This window comes from Pleurodeles waltl, chromosome 4_2, assembly GCF_031143425.1.
Source record: "Pleurodeles waltl isolate 20211129_DDA chromosome 4_2, aPleWal1.hap1.20221129, whole genome shotgun sequence".
Lineage (NCBI taxonomy): Eukaryota > Metazoa > Chordata > Amphibia > Caudata > Salamandridae > Pleurodeles > Pleurodeles waltl.
This window is the reverse complement of record NC_090443.1, coordinates 411,246,603-411,264,439: the sequence shown is the minus strand read 5'-3', so window position 1 is coordinate 411,264,439 and position 17,837 is coordinate 411,246,603. Positions and strand designations below refer to the sequence as shown.

Here is a 17,837-nt window from a genome sequence, read left to right as displayed (position 1 = left end):
GTGCACAGCCAGTCCCCTTTCCATGCAGAATGCTTTAAGCTGCCACTTTTTATACATAAATAGGTGCCAGAAATTGACTTCCATTCTGCAAAGGCTTCACAACCAAAAACCAAAGTCCAAAAATATTAGCAATACTTCCAGGAGGACATCAGAGAACAAAAAGCAGAATCACAAGACAAGTAGTATGTGGTCACGTAGTGGTCTGAACTCAAAACAATAGTGTACACTTAATCACTGTGGCCCGTATTTATACTTTTTTTGCGCCGCATTTGCGTCGTTTTTTGACGCAAAAACGGCGCAAACTTGCAAAATGCCATTGCATTTTGTAGGTTTGCGCCGTTTTGTGCCAAAAAGCGGCGCAAATGCAGCACTAAAAAAAGTATAAATACGGGCCTGTATGTCAAGTACAAATACAAGTCCAAATCCCAACCGCTGATCACCAATGTTAGAAATGGGGTCTTTGGTTGACAGTCAGGTTACCCCCTGTTCAAGCAAGGACCCTCACTCTAGTCAGGGTAAAAGAGAATCACGCTCAGCTAACCCCTGCTTACCCCCTTGGTAGCTTGGCAGAGCAGTAGGCTTAACTTCAGAGTGCTAGGTGTAAAGTATTTGTACCAACACACATAGTAACTTAATGAAAACACTACAAAATGACACAACACCGGTTTAGAAAAATAGGAAATATTTATCTAAACAAAACAAGACCACAATGACAAAAATCCGACATACACAAGTCAAGTTATGATTTTTTTAGAGATTAAACTCAAAAATAGCGCTTAGAAACAAAAATGCTTCGATGAGATGTTAATACGGCGTTGTGACGGAGTCGTTCCCAACAAGCCGACACCAGCGGCGCCGGACATAGAGTCATGTAGACCCCCAAGTACAGTACCTTTGGTGAAGAGTGAAAAACAAGCCGATGCGCAAAGTCGGGAATCGCGGCGTCTGTGTGAAACGTTGAATCCGTGCACTTCAAGCGGCGTCGGTCACGACGTGGTGCGCCGACTTCCACGGAGTCGCGGACTTCAGCGGGGCTGCTGCGACGTCGGGCCTGCGAAGAGCGTCGCGTTCCAGCGAAGGTCACGGCGTCAGGTGCAGGCGGCGTTACCGGATTCAGCAGCGGCGTCGGTCCGAAGTCGTCCGAAGTCGATTTCCTTGGATTCCACCAGCTTTCCTTTCAAGGGCCCAGGGTCTGGATAGGGCACCACTTGTCAGGGCAGGAGTCTCTCCAGAGACTCCAGGTGCTGGCAGAGAGAAGTCTTTGCTGTCCCTGAGACTTCAAACAACAGGAGGCAAGCTCTAACCCAAGCCCTTGGAGATTTCTTCACAAGATGGAAGGCACACAAAGTCCAGTCTTTGCCCTCTTACTCTGGCAGAAGCAGCACTGCAGGAAAGCTCCACAAAGCACAGTCACAGGCAGGGCAGCACTTCTTCCTCAGCTATCAGCTCTTCTCCAGGCAGAGGTTCCTCTTGGTTCCAGAAGTGTTTCTAAAGTCTGTAGATTTGGGTGCCCTTCTTATACCCATTTTAGTCTTTGAAGTCACCTTTCTTCAAAGGGGACTCACATCTACTTGTGAAATCCTGCCTTGCCCAGGCAAGGCCTCAGACACACAGCAGGGGGTTGGAGCCGGCATTGTCAGAGGCAGGCACAGTCCTTTCAGATGAGAGTGACCACTCCACCCCTCCCTCCTAGCAGAGATGGCTAATCAGGAAATGCAGGTTACACCCCAGCCCCCTTTGTGTCACTGTCTAGTGCGAGGTGAAAAACAACCCAACTGTCAAACTGACCCAGACAGGGAATCCACAAACAAGGCAGAGTCACGAAATGGTTTAAGCAAGAAAATGCTCACTTTCTAAAAGTGGCATTTTCAAACGCACAATCTCAAAATCAACTTTACTAAAAGATGTATTTTTAAATTGTGAGTTCAGGGACCCCAAACTCCACATGTCCATCTACTCTCTAGGGGAATCTACGCTTTAATCATATTTAAAGGTAGCCCCCATATTATCCTATGAGAGAGACAGGACATATAAACCACATTACTATATGTCCTACCTTATCCATACACTGCACCCTGCCCTTGGGGCTACCTAGGGCCTACCTTAGGGGTGCCTTACATGTAAGAAAAGGGAAGGTTTAGGCCTGGCAAGTGGGTGCACTTGCCAAGTCTAATTTACAGTTAAAACTGCGCACACAGACACCGCAATGGCAGGTCTGGGACATGATTACAGAGCTACTTATGTGGGTGGCACAACCAGTGCTGCAGGCCCACTAGTAGCATTTGATTTACAGGACCTGGCACCTCTAGTGCCCTTTACTAGGGACTTACTAGTAAACCAAATATGCCAATCATGGATAAACCAATTACATACAATTTACACGGAGAGCATATGCACTTTAGCACTGGTTAGCATTGGGAAAGTGCTCAGAGTTCAAAAGCCAACAGCGACAGGTCAGAAATAAATAGGAGGCAGGAGGCAAAAAGATTCAGGATGACCCTGCATAAGCAAAAGTCCAACACCCACTTATGACATACTTCAAAGATTTACAAACTGTTTGCCAGTATATGGCCTCCCCAATGGGATGAAGATATAAGTCCCTGTGCCCCATGACTATAATTATCTGTCATATATGGTATCATTGCCTGGCCATGGGGTTGGTAACCATCCATGTTAAGAGGAGTACCTCTTCAGGATTATCCCTACCATCCTAAACGGTCCAGCACTCTAATGGTGAGCATTCTCACAAAATCAAAAAGAGAACTTGCTAGGAGATTTATGACTAGGGTCTCTTACATGACAAATCATACCATATATATCAGAAAGAGAAGCAGATTATCAAGACTTGGTTAGGCTGTAAGATGAAGCGAGGGGTGCAGTATGTAGATACCTGCAAGAAGTGATGATATGGGCGGGTTTTTGGCTATTTCAGTTAAAAATACTTCCTGGAACCTATTACACAAGAATCAGACTGTATTGAATGGGAATATCACCACCGACATAAGCCTGCAGGGCTGCTGGCAGCAAGGTACATTTCTGCACACCACCTCGGGATGCCCCCTGATCCAGGATTACTGATGGAAGGTCTTTAAAAAGATATCCACAATGATGTGGTTCTTACTTCACAGTTGGTGGCTCTGGATAGATGGCGTGACCAGACTCTAGGAAAATATATGCTTCTCTTTTGTAATGTGGTACTGGCGGTGGCAAGACGAGACACAGTCAGACATTGAGGAAGTGTTTCTGCCCCGATGGTTAAGGAATGGGAATCCAACAAGGATTGGTACATGAGGGCTAAATAACTGGTTTACAAGGCCTTTCTCTTGGCCTCGTACATTTGACAAAATATGGGGTCTCTGGAAACCAGCAGAGGACAACAGATGCTTAGAGGGAGGAAAGGCTGGGATGGTATGAGGGGAATGGAAGGAGTGATGCCATGGCCTCGTACTACTAGTTTTCTGGTAGTTTGATGGAAAGGATTGACATAATACCCATTCTCATGCTGCAATGCTTTCAAATCAAATCAAATCATTAACATTTATAAAGCGCGCTACTCACCCGTGCGGGTCTCAAGGCGCTAGGGGAAAAAGGGGGGGTTATCGCTGTTCGAACAGCCAGGTCTTTAGGAGTCTCCGGAAAGCGGAGTGGTCCTGGATGTTCCTGAGGCTGGTGGGGAGGGAGTTCCAGGTCTTGGCCGCCAGGAAGGAGAAAGATCTCCCACCCGCCGTGGAGCAGCGGATGCGAGGGACAGCAGCGAGTGCGAGGCCAGAGGAGCGGAGGAGGCGGGTGGGGACGTAGAAGCTGAGGCGTCTGTTGAGGTATGCCGGTCCCTTGTCGTAGAGGGCTTTGTGTGCGTGGGTGAGAAGTCGGAAGGTGATCCTTTTGCTGACAGGGAGCCAATGCAGGTGTCTCAGGTGTGCGGAGATGTGGCTGCTGCGGGGTATGTCGAGGATGAGGCGGGCCGAGGCGTTTTGAATGCGTTGCAGGCGATTTTGGAGTTTGGCTGTGGTCCCGGCGTAGAGGGTGTTGCCGTAGTCCAGGCGGCTCGTGACGAGGGCGTGGGTCACGGTTTTTCTGGTGTCGGCGGGGATCCAGCGGAAGATCTTGCGGAGCATGCGGAGGGTGAGGAAGCAGGCGGAGGACACGGCGTTGACTTGCTTGGTCATGGTGAGAAGAGGGTCCAAGATGAAGCCGAGGTTGCGGGCGTGGTCTGTGGGGGTCGGTGCGGTGCCGAGGGTCGTGGGCCACCATGAGTCGTCCCAGGCGGACGGGGTGTTGCCGAGGATGAGGACTTCCGTTTTTTCAGAGTTCAGCTTTAGGCGGCTGAGCCTCATCCAATCTGCGACGTCCTTCATACCCTCTTGTAGGTTGGTCTTGGCGCTGGCGGGGTCCTTGGTGAGGGAGAGTATAAGTTGGGTGTCGTCGGCGTAGGAGGTGATGATGATGTCGTGCTTGCGTACGATGTTGGCGAGGGGGCTCATGTAGACATTGAAGAGTGTCGGGCTGAGTGATGAGCCTTGGGGTACGCCGCAGATGATCTCGGTGGGTTCTGAGCGAAACGGAGGGAGGTAAACTCTTTGGGAACGGTTTGAGAGGAAGGAGGCGATCCAGTCCAGGGCCTGGCCTTGGATCCCGGTGGAGCGGAGGCGGGTGATTAGGGTGCGGTGACAGACGGTGTCAGAGGCAGTCGAGAGTTCGAGCAGAATGAGGGCGACTGTTTCACCGTTGTCCATCAGGGTTCTGATGTCGTCAGTGACTGAGATGAGGGCGGTTTCAGTGCTGTGGTTGGTTCGGAATCCGGTTTGTGAGGGGTCGAGCAGGTTGTTGTCTTCCAGGAAGGTGGTCAGCTGTTTGTTGACGGTCTTCTCTATTACTTTGGCTGGGAAAGGCAGAAGAGAGATGGGGCGGAAGTTTTTTAGGTCGCTCGGGTCAACCGTAGGTTTCTTTAGTAGTGCGTTGACTTCGGCGTGTTTCCAGCATTCGGGGAAGGTAGCAGAAGAAAAAGAAGAGTTGATGACGGTCTGGAGGTGCGGGGCGATGATGTCGTCGGCTTTGTTAAAGATGAAGTGCGGGCAGGGGTCCGAAGGGGCGCCGGAGTGGATAGAGTTCATGATGGATTTGGTTTCTTCCGTGTTGATGTGGGACCAGTTGTTGAGGGTGATGGCCGTGGATGCCGGTTCGGTGGTGTATGGTTGGGTCTGGTGTCCGAAGCTGTCGTGGAGGTCGCTAATCTTGCGATGGAAGAAAGTGGCGAGGGATTCGCACAGATCCTGTGAGGGCGTGACGGCGTTGGCGTTGGGGTTGGAGAACTCCTTGACCATGCTGAAGAGTTCTCTGCTGTTGTGTCTGTTTTTGTCCAGTCTGTCGGTGAAAAAGTTCCTTTTGGCAGCGCGGATCAGGTGGTGGTGTTCGCGGGTAGCGTTCTTGAGGGCGGTCATGTTGTCAGCGGTGCGGTCCTTGCGCCAGGCTTTCTCAAGGGCGCGACAAGTTTTCTTTGATTCTTTGAGTGTGTCAGAGAACCAGAGAGGTTTTTTGGTGTTGGTCTGTCGATGCGTGCGTTTGAGGGGAGCAAGGATGTCTGCGCAGTTGGAGATCCAGTTTGTGAGGTTGAGGGCTGCGTCGTTGGGGTCGGTGGTGAGGGTGGGTTGGTTGGCGGCGAGTGCGGAGAAGAGTTGCTCTTCGGGGATCTTGTTCCACTGTCGACGAGGGATGGGTTGGGTGCGGAGGTGGCGGGTCTCGCGTCGGAATGTGAAGTGGACGCAGCTGTGGTCGGTCCAGTGTAGGGCGGAGGCGTGGCTGAAGAAGACGTGTTTGCTGGCGGAGAAGATGGGGTCAAGCGTGTGTCCGGCGATGTGGGTGGCGGTGTTCACCAGTTGTTTGAGGCCGAGGTTGGCGAGGTTGTCGAGCAGGGTGGTGGTGTTGGGGTCGTTGTTTTGTTTGCTTTATATTTGGGAAGATGCAAGGCCTACACTGTAAGCCGGTTAGTTTTTGGTTTATATTCTCTGCTTCCTTGATTGTTTTCATATGATAAGTCTAATAAAAAGATTTTAAAAAAACAACAAAGCACGTTATCATCTGGACAATGTGTCAGGGTCCTTTGAACCTACAAAAGATTTAGGGGCAGATTTAAAAAGGTTTTGTGTCAGAGTTGCATCACTTTAATGATGCAGGTGCGACGCAAAATTCTTTTTGGCATTTACTTAGCCACACAAAGACACTTTGATTGCCTTTGCGTAGTTCAGTAAATAAAGTTACCTTGTGTTTGGAAGGCGTCCCATGGGTGGAGGATGGGCGCTCCCAAGCATCCACCCATGGATTAGTAAACCTGGAATTTTGCATAAAAGCCACGCCTCCCTGAACCAGGTGTAACAAGGAGGAATATCTTTATTTCACCTTGTTACTTCCTATTTTTTATGTGTGATGCATTCTGTAGCGCACATAGAAAGAGTAACTTGCTTCTATTGTTTTTGTGCAGGAAGATTTCCCTTCCTGCACATAAACAATCCTGCATATAACGCAGACACCCTTGCATCATGGTACCAGAGTTCCTGTGTTGGCACTAGGTAGCACACAGTTCGTCAGCACTAAAAGACAGCAGAAATGTGCCATATTTTAGTAGATATGGAGCATTGTTGCTGTCCCCCTCTCACACAATGCAGCGCAGTGCAGCAACTTTGCTTGCTGTCCTGTGTTGCATGAAATGAAATGAAATCCGTCCCTTAGTACTCCATATGTCTTAAGGTTACGATAAATTGTAATACACAAACCCGTCTGACCACACTCTAAATAGAGCAGTCTGACCTGGAACTCCACAGTATGTCCCCTCTATGAAGAACAAGCAACCCTAAAAGCATCATTAGACCCACTTATGTATAATAATAATAATAATATTAATAATGCCCACATTGGTAATTCACCTAAATATCGGTAAAAAAATATTGTCTAACCGGAAAATCAGGTCCGAATATTGTGACAAGAAAATTGTTGTGGATCAAAATGCCAAAGTATTTGAACTGCTTTACTATACTATGGGCCTCATTATGAGTCTGGCGGTCGCGGACCGCTAGACTCACAGTGTCGGGTGGACCGCCGCAGTATTGGCGGTCTGCCTGCCATATTATGACCGTGGCGGAGACGCCACGGTGGAAACGCCGCTACCGCCAGGCTGCCGCCACCAGGCAGCCTACCGGTCTCGGCATTTCAAATCCGATAGGGTAGCGCTGCACAGCGGCTTATGAGTCCCATTCCGCCAGCCTTTTCTGGGCAGTTTACACCGCCAGGGAAAGGCTGGCGGAATGTGTGACTCGCGCCCTCCTGAAGGCCCCACCACTGCCCATGCATTTGGCATGGGCAGTGCAGGGGCCTCCATGCACAGCCCTGTCGTGAATTTCACTGCCCAAATTACACTGTTTCATCCCGCCGGCCCAGTGGGAAAATCATGATAGGGCCGGCGGGGGCTTCACCGTATTGGTGGTGAAGTGGCGGCTATGAGTTCGGCAACTCATAATGAGGCCCATTGTCATTTTAAAAGATTGCTTAATTTAATAACGTTTTTTATTAAGCTGTTTTATTATATTATGTTTCAATATTATTATATAGGTTTTGCAAGTTTTAATCTTTAAAAACAATATTAATGTATATATTGTCAGCTAGTTGGTTTTATTGGGGGATTGACTGGGTAGTTATTTATTTGTATATACAATTTTGTAATCACGCCAAGCTTATGCAGAATGATCCTGCACCCGTGGGGGTAAAGCGCTGTGCCTCTCGAGCCTCCGGCAATTAAATCCACAGTCAAGAACAAAAAATAAATGGAGCGTTCACTTAGGCAACCACTGTCCATCCCTTTATTTGCCCCATAATGCGCTTTGGCTAGCTCAGCTGCCTTTCTCACATAATCAAAGCGTTTTCACAAAGGGTTTTAAATCACCTCTGTTGCCAACATTCACAACATCTTCAAAACAATAAACCTAGTGAAGAAAACTGACAGCGCCATTTTCAAAAAGAATATAAAAATCCATATGCATGTTATTACATAAATAAAGATTTGCTGTTCTAACTCCAATCTATAAAACACATGTATTTGGATTGGGGTTACATGAACTACACTGAAAAAATATAATTGTCATTTAAATAGTATTTTAAACAATTGTAAATAAATGAGAAATAATAAAACTCATCAAAAAATATTTCTGTTTAAAACATGATTATTTAATAGATATTGTAAAAAGAAAATCAAGGAAACATTCTTTAAATATCTAGTAGACCTCAAGCTCACCCATAAAATACATCAACCTAAACAACTTTATCACAGAGTATTTATTTACAAAACAAAGAAAAACCTTTACAATTTAATTTACATCAGTTTTAACTTAAATACACACACTTTTTATTTAAAAAAAACACTATGCCCACAATATACCCCACAGCCTAGTAAAATAATATTTAGCGTTCTTTTAAAAATTACAAGCACTTCAGTGCCCCACATACGAGTAGTAAGTGCTGTATAAATGTTGCAACACCATAGAATACAATTACAAAACCATAAATAAATATTTTTGAATCTAACTATTTGTTACAGATAAAAACAATAATTGTTAACTAGCAAATTGGCATAACTGATACATTAATCAAATAATTTTAATTTTAAAATATTGTATTTAAATGACTACACACTCAATTCCCAATAAAGCATACTATCTTAATTTAATACTGAATATGTAATTTAAAAAGTAAGAAACATGGAAATAAATTTTAAAAAATGTAAGTGATTTTTGAGAATTAAATTAATTAATGTATATTTAAAAAATGTACCCACACAGGTTCTGCAATAAACCTCACAATCTGAAATCAAAATTGAATACAGAATTGCAAAAATACTAAACAATTTTAACAAGTAAGAATTAAAACTTATATTATCATTAACAATTAGGCCCTCATTACAACCCTGGCGGTCCAAGACCGCCAGGGCTGTTTTGACGGAAGCACCGCCAACAGGCTGGCCGTGCTTCCTGGTGTATTACGACCGCGGCGGTAGCACAGCGGTCGCACCGCCGGGGCCGGCGGTTTTCCGCCACAATGGCCCCAGCAGTTGTAATCCGTCTGGGCAGCGCTGCTTGCAGCGCTGCCCAGGGGATTACGAGTCCCCCTCCCGCCAGCATTTTCCTGGCGGTTTGAACCGCCAGGAAAAGGCTGGCAGAAAGGGGAGTCGCGGGCCCCCCGACAGGGCCCCATGGAGCTTTTCTCTGTCTGCGTAGCAGACAGTGAAAAGCGCGATGGGTGCAACTGCACCCGTCGCACAGCCGCAACACCGCCGGCTCCATTTGGAGCCAGCTCCTGTTCTGCGGCCGAGATCCCCGCTGGGCCGGCGGGCAGAAACTCGGTTTCCGCCCGCCGGTCCAGCGGGGATGTCCAGATGGCCACCGCGGTGTGCGGCCGCATTGGCGGCCGCTCGTCTGTTACAACTTGGCGGGCAGCTAATGTTGTAATGAGGGCCTTAGTCTATTAACAATAACTCATATTTAAATACAAAAATCTAACTCTCCAATAAACCAACAACCCAAAAATAAGATGAAATGCATAATTAAAAAAATTATTATACATTTTAGCAAATATGTAACAGTAAAAACATATAACCCAGTTAACAAATTAATCAATTTACATACTTTTATATCCACAGTCAAGAACAAGAAATAAATGAAGTGCTTACTCAGGTAACCAGAGTCCATCCTTTTATTTCCCCTATAGTGTGTTTCGACCGTCTCAACAGCCTTGCTCACATAACCAAAATGTATTCGCAAAGGGTTTTAAATCATCCTTGTTGGCGACATCGGTGACATCTTCAAAACCACAAACCCCAGTGAGGAAAACTATCCACACCATTTTGAAAAAGAATATAAACATCACATACACATACTACAACATAAATAAAACAGTTATGAATAGAATCAAACAATGCGCGGCACATGTTAGAATTGGCACAATAATACTAAACAAACTTGACAAAATAACTGACACGAAAAGAAACAAAGGACATGTATCTGTCTATACAGGTGTACTCAAAGGAGGAGTCTCAAAAAGTGGTATGTAAGGTGGAATAGGAGAATGACATGCTGACTCCTAAACATCCTCCATCATAAAACTCCATCCTGTACGTCATGACATGTAATCTAGGGAAGAGGTCAGACTAATAAAAGACGGTCATGACAAAATATGTCAAACCTGTCTTGTACCCACAAAGAAAATATCTAAATGAGGAATGTAGTGAGTGTGGTGGGATGAATAATGGACGTAGTTGAGCGTACATTTTCAAATTTCAGTTTAACCTCTCTAAAAGAATGAAAAGTGGGGAACTCAAAAAAAGAAAAGATAAGCATTTTCAATGCAATGGGTGTCGGATTTGTTCGTCTTAGAGCTATTAGAGTTGTAAAGTCCTAACCGGATTTTTCTTGCCACATAAATTTAAAATGAAAAGTAATATAGTTTTACATAAGCAAGACAATTTAAAGCACCACACCATTAGCATGGGCGTGAAGGAGCACACAAAAGAAAACAGTTCACCCGCAGTCAAATATATTGGTAGTTATGGAATTATCCATGTAACAGGGTCGATGTCATGCAAAGCGCTCAACTACTGCCTAGCGAGAACGTGCTGCATAGGAAAGAAAAAGAAAAAGTAGTCCAGAAGCCATGCGGAAAACATGGAGCCTTGTATGTTTTCAGTAGTGTACCAGTGCTGTTGAGGAGGGCTAAACACCGGAAAAGGCATGACGTATGCATGCCTTTCGCAAATTAAATCAAGCGAATTTTAAAAGGCAGGCCCACAAACCAACAAAACTGATGGCCGTGAAAGGAGCATGGTTAAAAGCCCACAGAGAAATTATAACAGGGGCCAGAACACTTGGGCACTCAACGCAAAAAAAATTTAGCTTGCCACACCCTGGAAGCAGCACAGGCGCAAGGTGGACCACCCACAGCCAGAGCATCCTAAGTGTAAACCAAAGACAGCACCATTTATAAAATATAACAAAACTGAATGCAAAGGCAAAAAAGAAAATAACCAAGTGTACAGTTCCATAATAGAAGGCAAGGCCACAATCAAATGTATCAATGGGGAGAGGACTGAATAAACTTCGCTTATACACAGATAAGGGAAAAAGAACTGACAAAAGTTAGAGCATCAATACTCAATACAACAAGTGTTGCAAATGTAGACAAAAAGTAAAATTGATGATAACAGTAATAAGGGGCACCAACAAATAGCAAAAGAAGATCCGTATGAGTATGTCTGCTCTGGGACAAAGTAAACCCAAACCAACTCTAGAACAGGCAAAATAAAATGAAAAAATTTAAATACTGCAGTCGCAAAAGGCAGACATCAAAGCTGGCATATATTCCCATCACACGTCCAATGGAGTCAAAAGGATAATGTAATTTTCTATAATTCAAAACAATATGCAGTTCTCAGCAGACCACAACAGCGAAGTGAAGATGAAGAAGAGGTAGGGGTGCTTTTCAACCAGCCAGACGGGAGTAAGCAGGTCAAAATGCCCCTTCTTTTCTTCCTGTAACACAAAGAAAGACAACATGTAAAGAAGAGATAATAGAAAAACAGTACAGAAAGTGGCAATAAACATGTTACCTTGGCAATTATCACATGTCCTCATCAGAAAGAACAAGAAAAGACATAAAAACAACAATGTACACTATAACTCATGCACTTATGTGCAATTAATCTCTGTAAAAGTGTACACTCAATTCTTCATCGCAGTTCAACCCCTGCGGGGTTAGTGTTTCTAAGTCAATGATCAGTTCAGACTCCCTTTTTCTCAAATGTAAAATGTAATTTTCACCCCTAGGATTTCTGACAATGTGCTCTACAGCATAGAAAGATAACTTAGTACAATCCTCAAAGTAAACAGACTGAAAATGGCTTCCTACAGGGTACTTTGGGTCACCATGTTTAATAGCCCACAGGTGTTTAAGTACCTGCTTTTTCAAAGGGCGGACGGTGCTCCCAACATATCTCAGTGAACAAGGAAATTCAAGTATAAATATCAAATACTGGATGCTGCAAGTGAGACATTGTCTGATAGGACATTTATAAGGGCCCACCGTGGTGAACTCTCTTTTCCTCTGACTATATCTACATGTCTTACAGCATGCACAAGAAAAAAAACCTTGTAAACCTACTTTACTGTCAGCCTTGGTGAGAGTGATGTCACTGTGTACAAGGGTTTCCCTCAAAGATTTAGCTTTGTAGTACGTGAGATTGGGTTTAAGTGTAATTTTATTACCAATCACTGTATCACTTTTGATGATCCCCTAATGTTTGTACATGATTAGAGCTCCTGTTATATGTGTGGATCATTCTAAATACGGAATCCTTTTTGGTACCAGAGGTGTTAGTGAAAAGGATCTGTTCTACTGCTATACCCTCTACCTTCTTGCTGGCCCTCTCAAGTACCCAAATAGGGTAACTTTTCTCCTTAGCATCAGTGCGACAATTTCTTTTTGCCCTCCGTAACTCACCAAATGGAATACTCCCCTTCACATTTTCCGGATGGCCACTGAGGGCATGCAAAAGGCTACTGCCTGCTGTTGGTTTTCTGAAAAGTCGAGTTTGTATCTCTCCCTGCTGTACTTCAAACGTGATATCCAGAAACCCAATGCTATTACTACTAGTAGTCAAAGTGAAGTACAGATTGTGTGTGTTGTTATTCATAATATTTACAAAATTGGTGATTTCAGGAACAGAACCCTTCCAAATAATTAAAAAGTCATCAATAAACCTGAGACCGAGGACAACCTTTTCAGAGGTGTATCTCCAGCGTAGCATCACTGAACACCTGCTCATCCCACCTGCCCAAAAAGAGATTCACAAAACTGGGGGCAAAGCAGGGGTCTATCACTGTCCCAAGAATCTGATGGTACAGAGTGCCATTAAAAAATGTGGTTCTGTTGGCACATTTTACTCACTTCTAGAATCATTTCGGTATGGTCAAGAAATCTGAGTGAACTGGCCTTAATAAAATGACAGTGTAGAGAGAATTGATGTCAACGATGGCCAACAGAGAGTCATCTTCCCAACTTACCCCAGAGATTTTATCCAAGAAATCCTTTGTGTCTCTCTCATAAGAAGGGAGATTGGTGACAAACTCTCTGAGGACAAAACAAACATATGTCCATACTTTTTCATATGCACTGTCTCTAGAAAACACAATGGGTCTCCCGGGGGGGTTCGATCTGTCTTTTTGTATCATGGGAAGGTGGTATAAAACAGGTAATTTGGGAAACTCTTTCTTAAAAAAAAAAAAAAAAAATCCCATTCAAGAAGCCCTTTGTCATGCTATTTGATATGACTATCCCACAAAGTGGTGCTGATGTTAATATATGCATCCTTACCAATAACCTCGTAGGATGTGACATCATTAAGTTCCCTAATCGCCTTTTCTATGTACTTATCTCTACTGAGAATGACAATATTACTTCCTTTGTCGGCAGGGCAGATGATGATACTATCATCCCTCACTAGAGATTTAAGCACCTGCATTTGCTCTAATGAGGTATTGCTCTTGACCAACCTGTATTTGTTTGTTCTCAGCTTCTTAAAATCCTGAATGACCGCATCATGGACTGTATCTATGTTATCATGAGGCATGCTAGGCAGGAATTTACAGCCACTGGTGAAAGGGTCATCATGTGTTATACCCAAACTGTCTAACAATGTGTGAGGATCGCCTGAAACCATCTCATCACTCTGTAATTCATGCAGGTTGGATAATGTCTTCAGATCATTAATGCTTACAGTCTCAGAAATGATGTCACTCATTGTAGAGTTTTTTGAGGTTATGGAAGTGGTTCTTAGTTGGTGCCATTTTGTCAATTTAAACTTTCTTATGAATATAAATAGATCCACCCTTACACCAACATAGTCAAAGTATGTAAAGGACAAAATGTTAAACCAAAGCATAAAAATTGTTTCTCAATATCGGTCAAGACTCTGGGGGTTATTCCAACTTTGGAGGAGGTGGTAATCCGTCCCAAATGTGACGGATTTACCACCAGCCGTATTACGAGTTCCATAGTATATAATGGACTTGTAATACGGCTGGTGGTATATCCGTCACTTTACCGTCACTTTTGGGACGGATTACCACTTCCTCCAAAGTTAGAATAACCCCCTCTGTCTGTCAAATTAGTGATAGTCTTGTTTACCATATCATGATCCATTACGACTCTTTATCTAGACTTGTGATGTCAGCGCATGGAAAGGACCGGAATACATATATGTTAAATATGATTAATTCCTGCCCTTTCCCTTTCCCGCAGTGCAGGGCAGCAAGGTTGGTTGCTGCACTGGTCTGCGTGAAACCTTGATAAATGAGGCCCTAAATTTGAGAGAACTTTTTATAAACTGCAATTGATTTCCAACACATTGTGTTTTTCAATCTTTATTTTAAACACAGAGGATCTGATTACATGTGGACTGATGCTTGCAACTCCAGCATAAACCCTTATATTGGCATATGTCCGAATAATAAAGTATACAAATTTATAGACTGGGTGCGATAAAGTTTGCATACCCCTTAAATACTGGCAGGTGCAGCCTACTGGAATTTAATATTGAAAAAGTGCAAGGCAATAATCATAACATGCAGATTTGGGCACCGTAAGCTTATTAGAAATAATATTCCCCGTTTTTGGTGATTTTTCTAATAGGTACTATTTATTACACCTGATAAATTTGGACCCCATCTTTGTCAGATCTTATTAGGTGCAATAAATATCATACCGCACTGGGGGTCACTCGTAATGAGGGCCACATTTTGACATCATGGCAGAAACATTAATTTTACGTGAACATTGCCAAATGTACCTCACCACTGGGCCTAGACCAATGTTCAAAGCCAAGAGGAACAGTAACTGACTCAAGCACAATTATTAAGCAGCATCATTTTCTACCAAGAAAGAGCGCACCATCATCAATGCTCTCTTTTTTCCATGCAGGTATGTGGACAGCCCACGACACACCATTCAAGTGGACTATGTGGATTACGTAGATGAAATTTCCTCTCAGTTTGGTGCGAAACCCAATCTGTTCACCATCTTCCTCAAGGATCCAGTCTTAGCTAAGGAGTTGTTCTTCGGGCCAGTCACACCATACCAGTACCGCCTCACTGGGCCAGGGAAGTGGGAAGGGGCCAGGAAAGCAATCCTGACCCAGAAGGATCGGATCATCAAGCCCACGAAAACACGAGTAGTGAAAGATGACTATATGATGTCGAGCTCGTCACTGCCACTCATGCTCAAACTCTTGGGTGTTTTTGTTCTCTTAGTGGCTGTGTGCGCCTACTTCTAATGTGTTCTTTCCTGATTTCCAGGTTTTCTTTGTGTTCACTGCAGCCGCTGAACTGTACCTCCCTCTTGTTACTGAATAGCCACTTATGAGTTAATGGGACCCAATTCTAATGTAGTATGACTTGAGAGCAAAAACAAAAAGGCACTAGTGCATGTAAGCTTGTGGTGAATGCAGGTAAGGCACTGTTTGTGGAGTATGCCTTTGTAATCAAAGAATAATTCTCTAAGAGGGAAAAAATAAGCTCTTTATTATTAGGGTACGCAAAGTTTTAAAAAAACATTAAACCAGAAACTGTGAACTGGACATAGGAATGTCTCCTACAGCTTAGGCTTCCACCCTGACAGGCCTCTTAGATCCATTTGAGAGCGAAAACATGCATATTCAAAGATGTACTTTTAATTTTAAAAGGATTATAAAGAAACTATTATGAAGAAAAAAACATTTATGTTGAATTGCCAGTTATGGAAAATATAAAGAACATCAAATTGATGAAAATCATTGAGAACTTCATTAATCAGAATTCCATTTCTAACATTTATCCTTCCTGAACCTTAACTTTAAAAAGAGCTCTAACCCTTAAACAACCAGTCCATAACCTTAAACCTATACTTAAGCTTAAACCTTACCATTCCTCAAACCCTGATATTAAACAGTGCCCTGACTACGGCCATTATTCCTTCTTGGACCTTACTCTAACCCTAACTATAAAACTCTAACCCAAATTTCATTCCTAGCATTACCCCAAATCTTTCTTTAAAATGTAAAAAGTATTAATAGAAATAAAATTCCAATCTTTTGTTTTGTCTTCATTTTCATTTTTTGATAATATTTTCATCTTTTTTATATAATGACTCTGTTTAGGAATGAGTACTGTCTTGAAACTGACTATCAAGTGCAGTGAAATAGGCTTTAGGCTACACAAGCAGTCTACAAGGAAATAAGACCCGAATTCAAGAAAAGCGGCGCTGCATCAAATACAGCACCACTTTTCTTACGCCCCCAAACCGTCACCATGTGTTGCACCATGGCCCAGGGTAGGGGCAATAGCGTCAACATTTTTGACTCTTTTTATGTACTGTGCAGGATTAGCACCAAAATGTTGGCGCTAATCCTGCAAAGTACATAGAGGCCCATTAAAAACAGTGGTATGCCCACTTTTAACGCCTGGCAGGCATAAAGGCCCATATTTATACTTTTTGACGCAAAACTGCGCCAACGCAGTTTTGCGTCAAAAAAATTAGCGCCGGCTAACGCCATTCTGAAGCACCATGCGGGCGCCGTATTTATTGAATGACGTTAGCCGGCGTTAGCCGGCGTTAGCCGCCGCCGCCGTCTGGTGTGCGTTAAAAAAAACGACGTACACCAGGCAGCGTCGGCGTAGGGGGATATGGGGCTTGGGCGTCAAGAAATGGGGCAAGTCAGGTTGAGGCAATTTTTTCGCCTCAACCCGATTTGCGCCATTTTTTACGACTCCCAACCCCCATAGAAATGACTCCTGTCTTAGCAAAGACAGGAGTCATGCCCCCTTGCCCAATGGCCATGCCCAGGGGACTTATGTCCCCCTGGGCATGGTCATTGGGCATAGTGGCATGTAGGGGGGCACAAATCAGGCCCCCCTATGCCACAAAAAAATAAAATAAAAATACTTACCTGAACTTACCTTAATGTCCCTGGGATGGGTCCCTCCAGCCTTGGGTGTCCTCCTGGGGTGGGCAAGGGTGACAGGGGGTGTACCTGGGGGCATGGGAGGGCACCTCTGGGCTCCTTCAGAGCCCACAGGTCCCTTAACGCCTGCCTTTTGCAGGCGCTAAAAAACGGCGCAAAAGCGGCCGTACGTCATTTTTTTTGGCACGCCCACTCCCGGGTGTGATTTTTGCCCGGGAGTATAAATCCGACGCACATGCCTCGGAGTCGATTTTTTAGACGGGAACGCCTACCTTGCATATAATTAACGCAAAGTAGGTGTCCACGCTAAAAAATGACGCTAACTCCATGGACTTTGGCGCTAGACGCGTCTAACGCCAAAGTATAAATATGGAGTTAGTTTTGCGTCGAAATTGCGTCAAAAAAAACGACGCAATTCCGGCGCAAACGGAGTATAAATATGCCCCAAAATATAGCTGCTAAAAATGGCGCAGTGTAATCTCCTAGATTCCACTGTGCCATTTTTTAGGTCCTCCTAATGGGGGAACGCCCCCCTTGCATACATTATGCCTGGTGCAGGCATAATGTGGCAGACGGGGTTATAAAGTGGTGCAATGCATGCATCGCTCCACTTTGTAAATAAGGTGCCACGAATTTGGCCTCCTTGGGCCACATTAGCATCATAAAACATTACCCTAATGTGGCGCAAGGAGGCGCTATGCCCTATTACATCTAGGCCTAAAAGTTTATCACATTTGCATACTTTAGCAATATCTGCAGTATATATAACCATTGTTCTTCATTTATATTCACGTCGGGGCATCCTGTACAT

The 17,837-nt window shown here is 44.2% G+C and overlaps 1 protein-coding gene across 1 annotated transcript in view; it reads left to right on the top strand.

Annotated features, from left to right (window-relative positions):
* Window positions 1-16,671, top strand: part of LOC138292817 (flavin-containing monooxygenase 5-like) — a 209,824-nt gene extending 193,153 nt beyond the window's left edge. The window contains exon 9 of the mRNA XM_069231612.1: window positions 15,010-16,671. Coding sequence (XP_069087713.1) covers window positions 15,010-15,361 — 352 coding nt within the window. The 3' untranslated portion in view covers window positions 15,362-16,671. The remainder of the gene's footprint in view (window positions 1-15,009) is intronic.
* The last annotated feature ends 1,166 nt before the right edge of the window (window positions 16,672-17,837 follow it).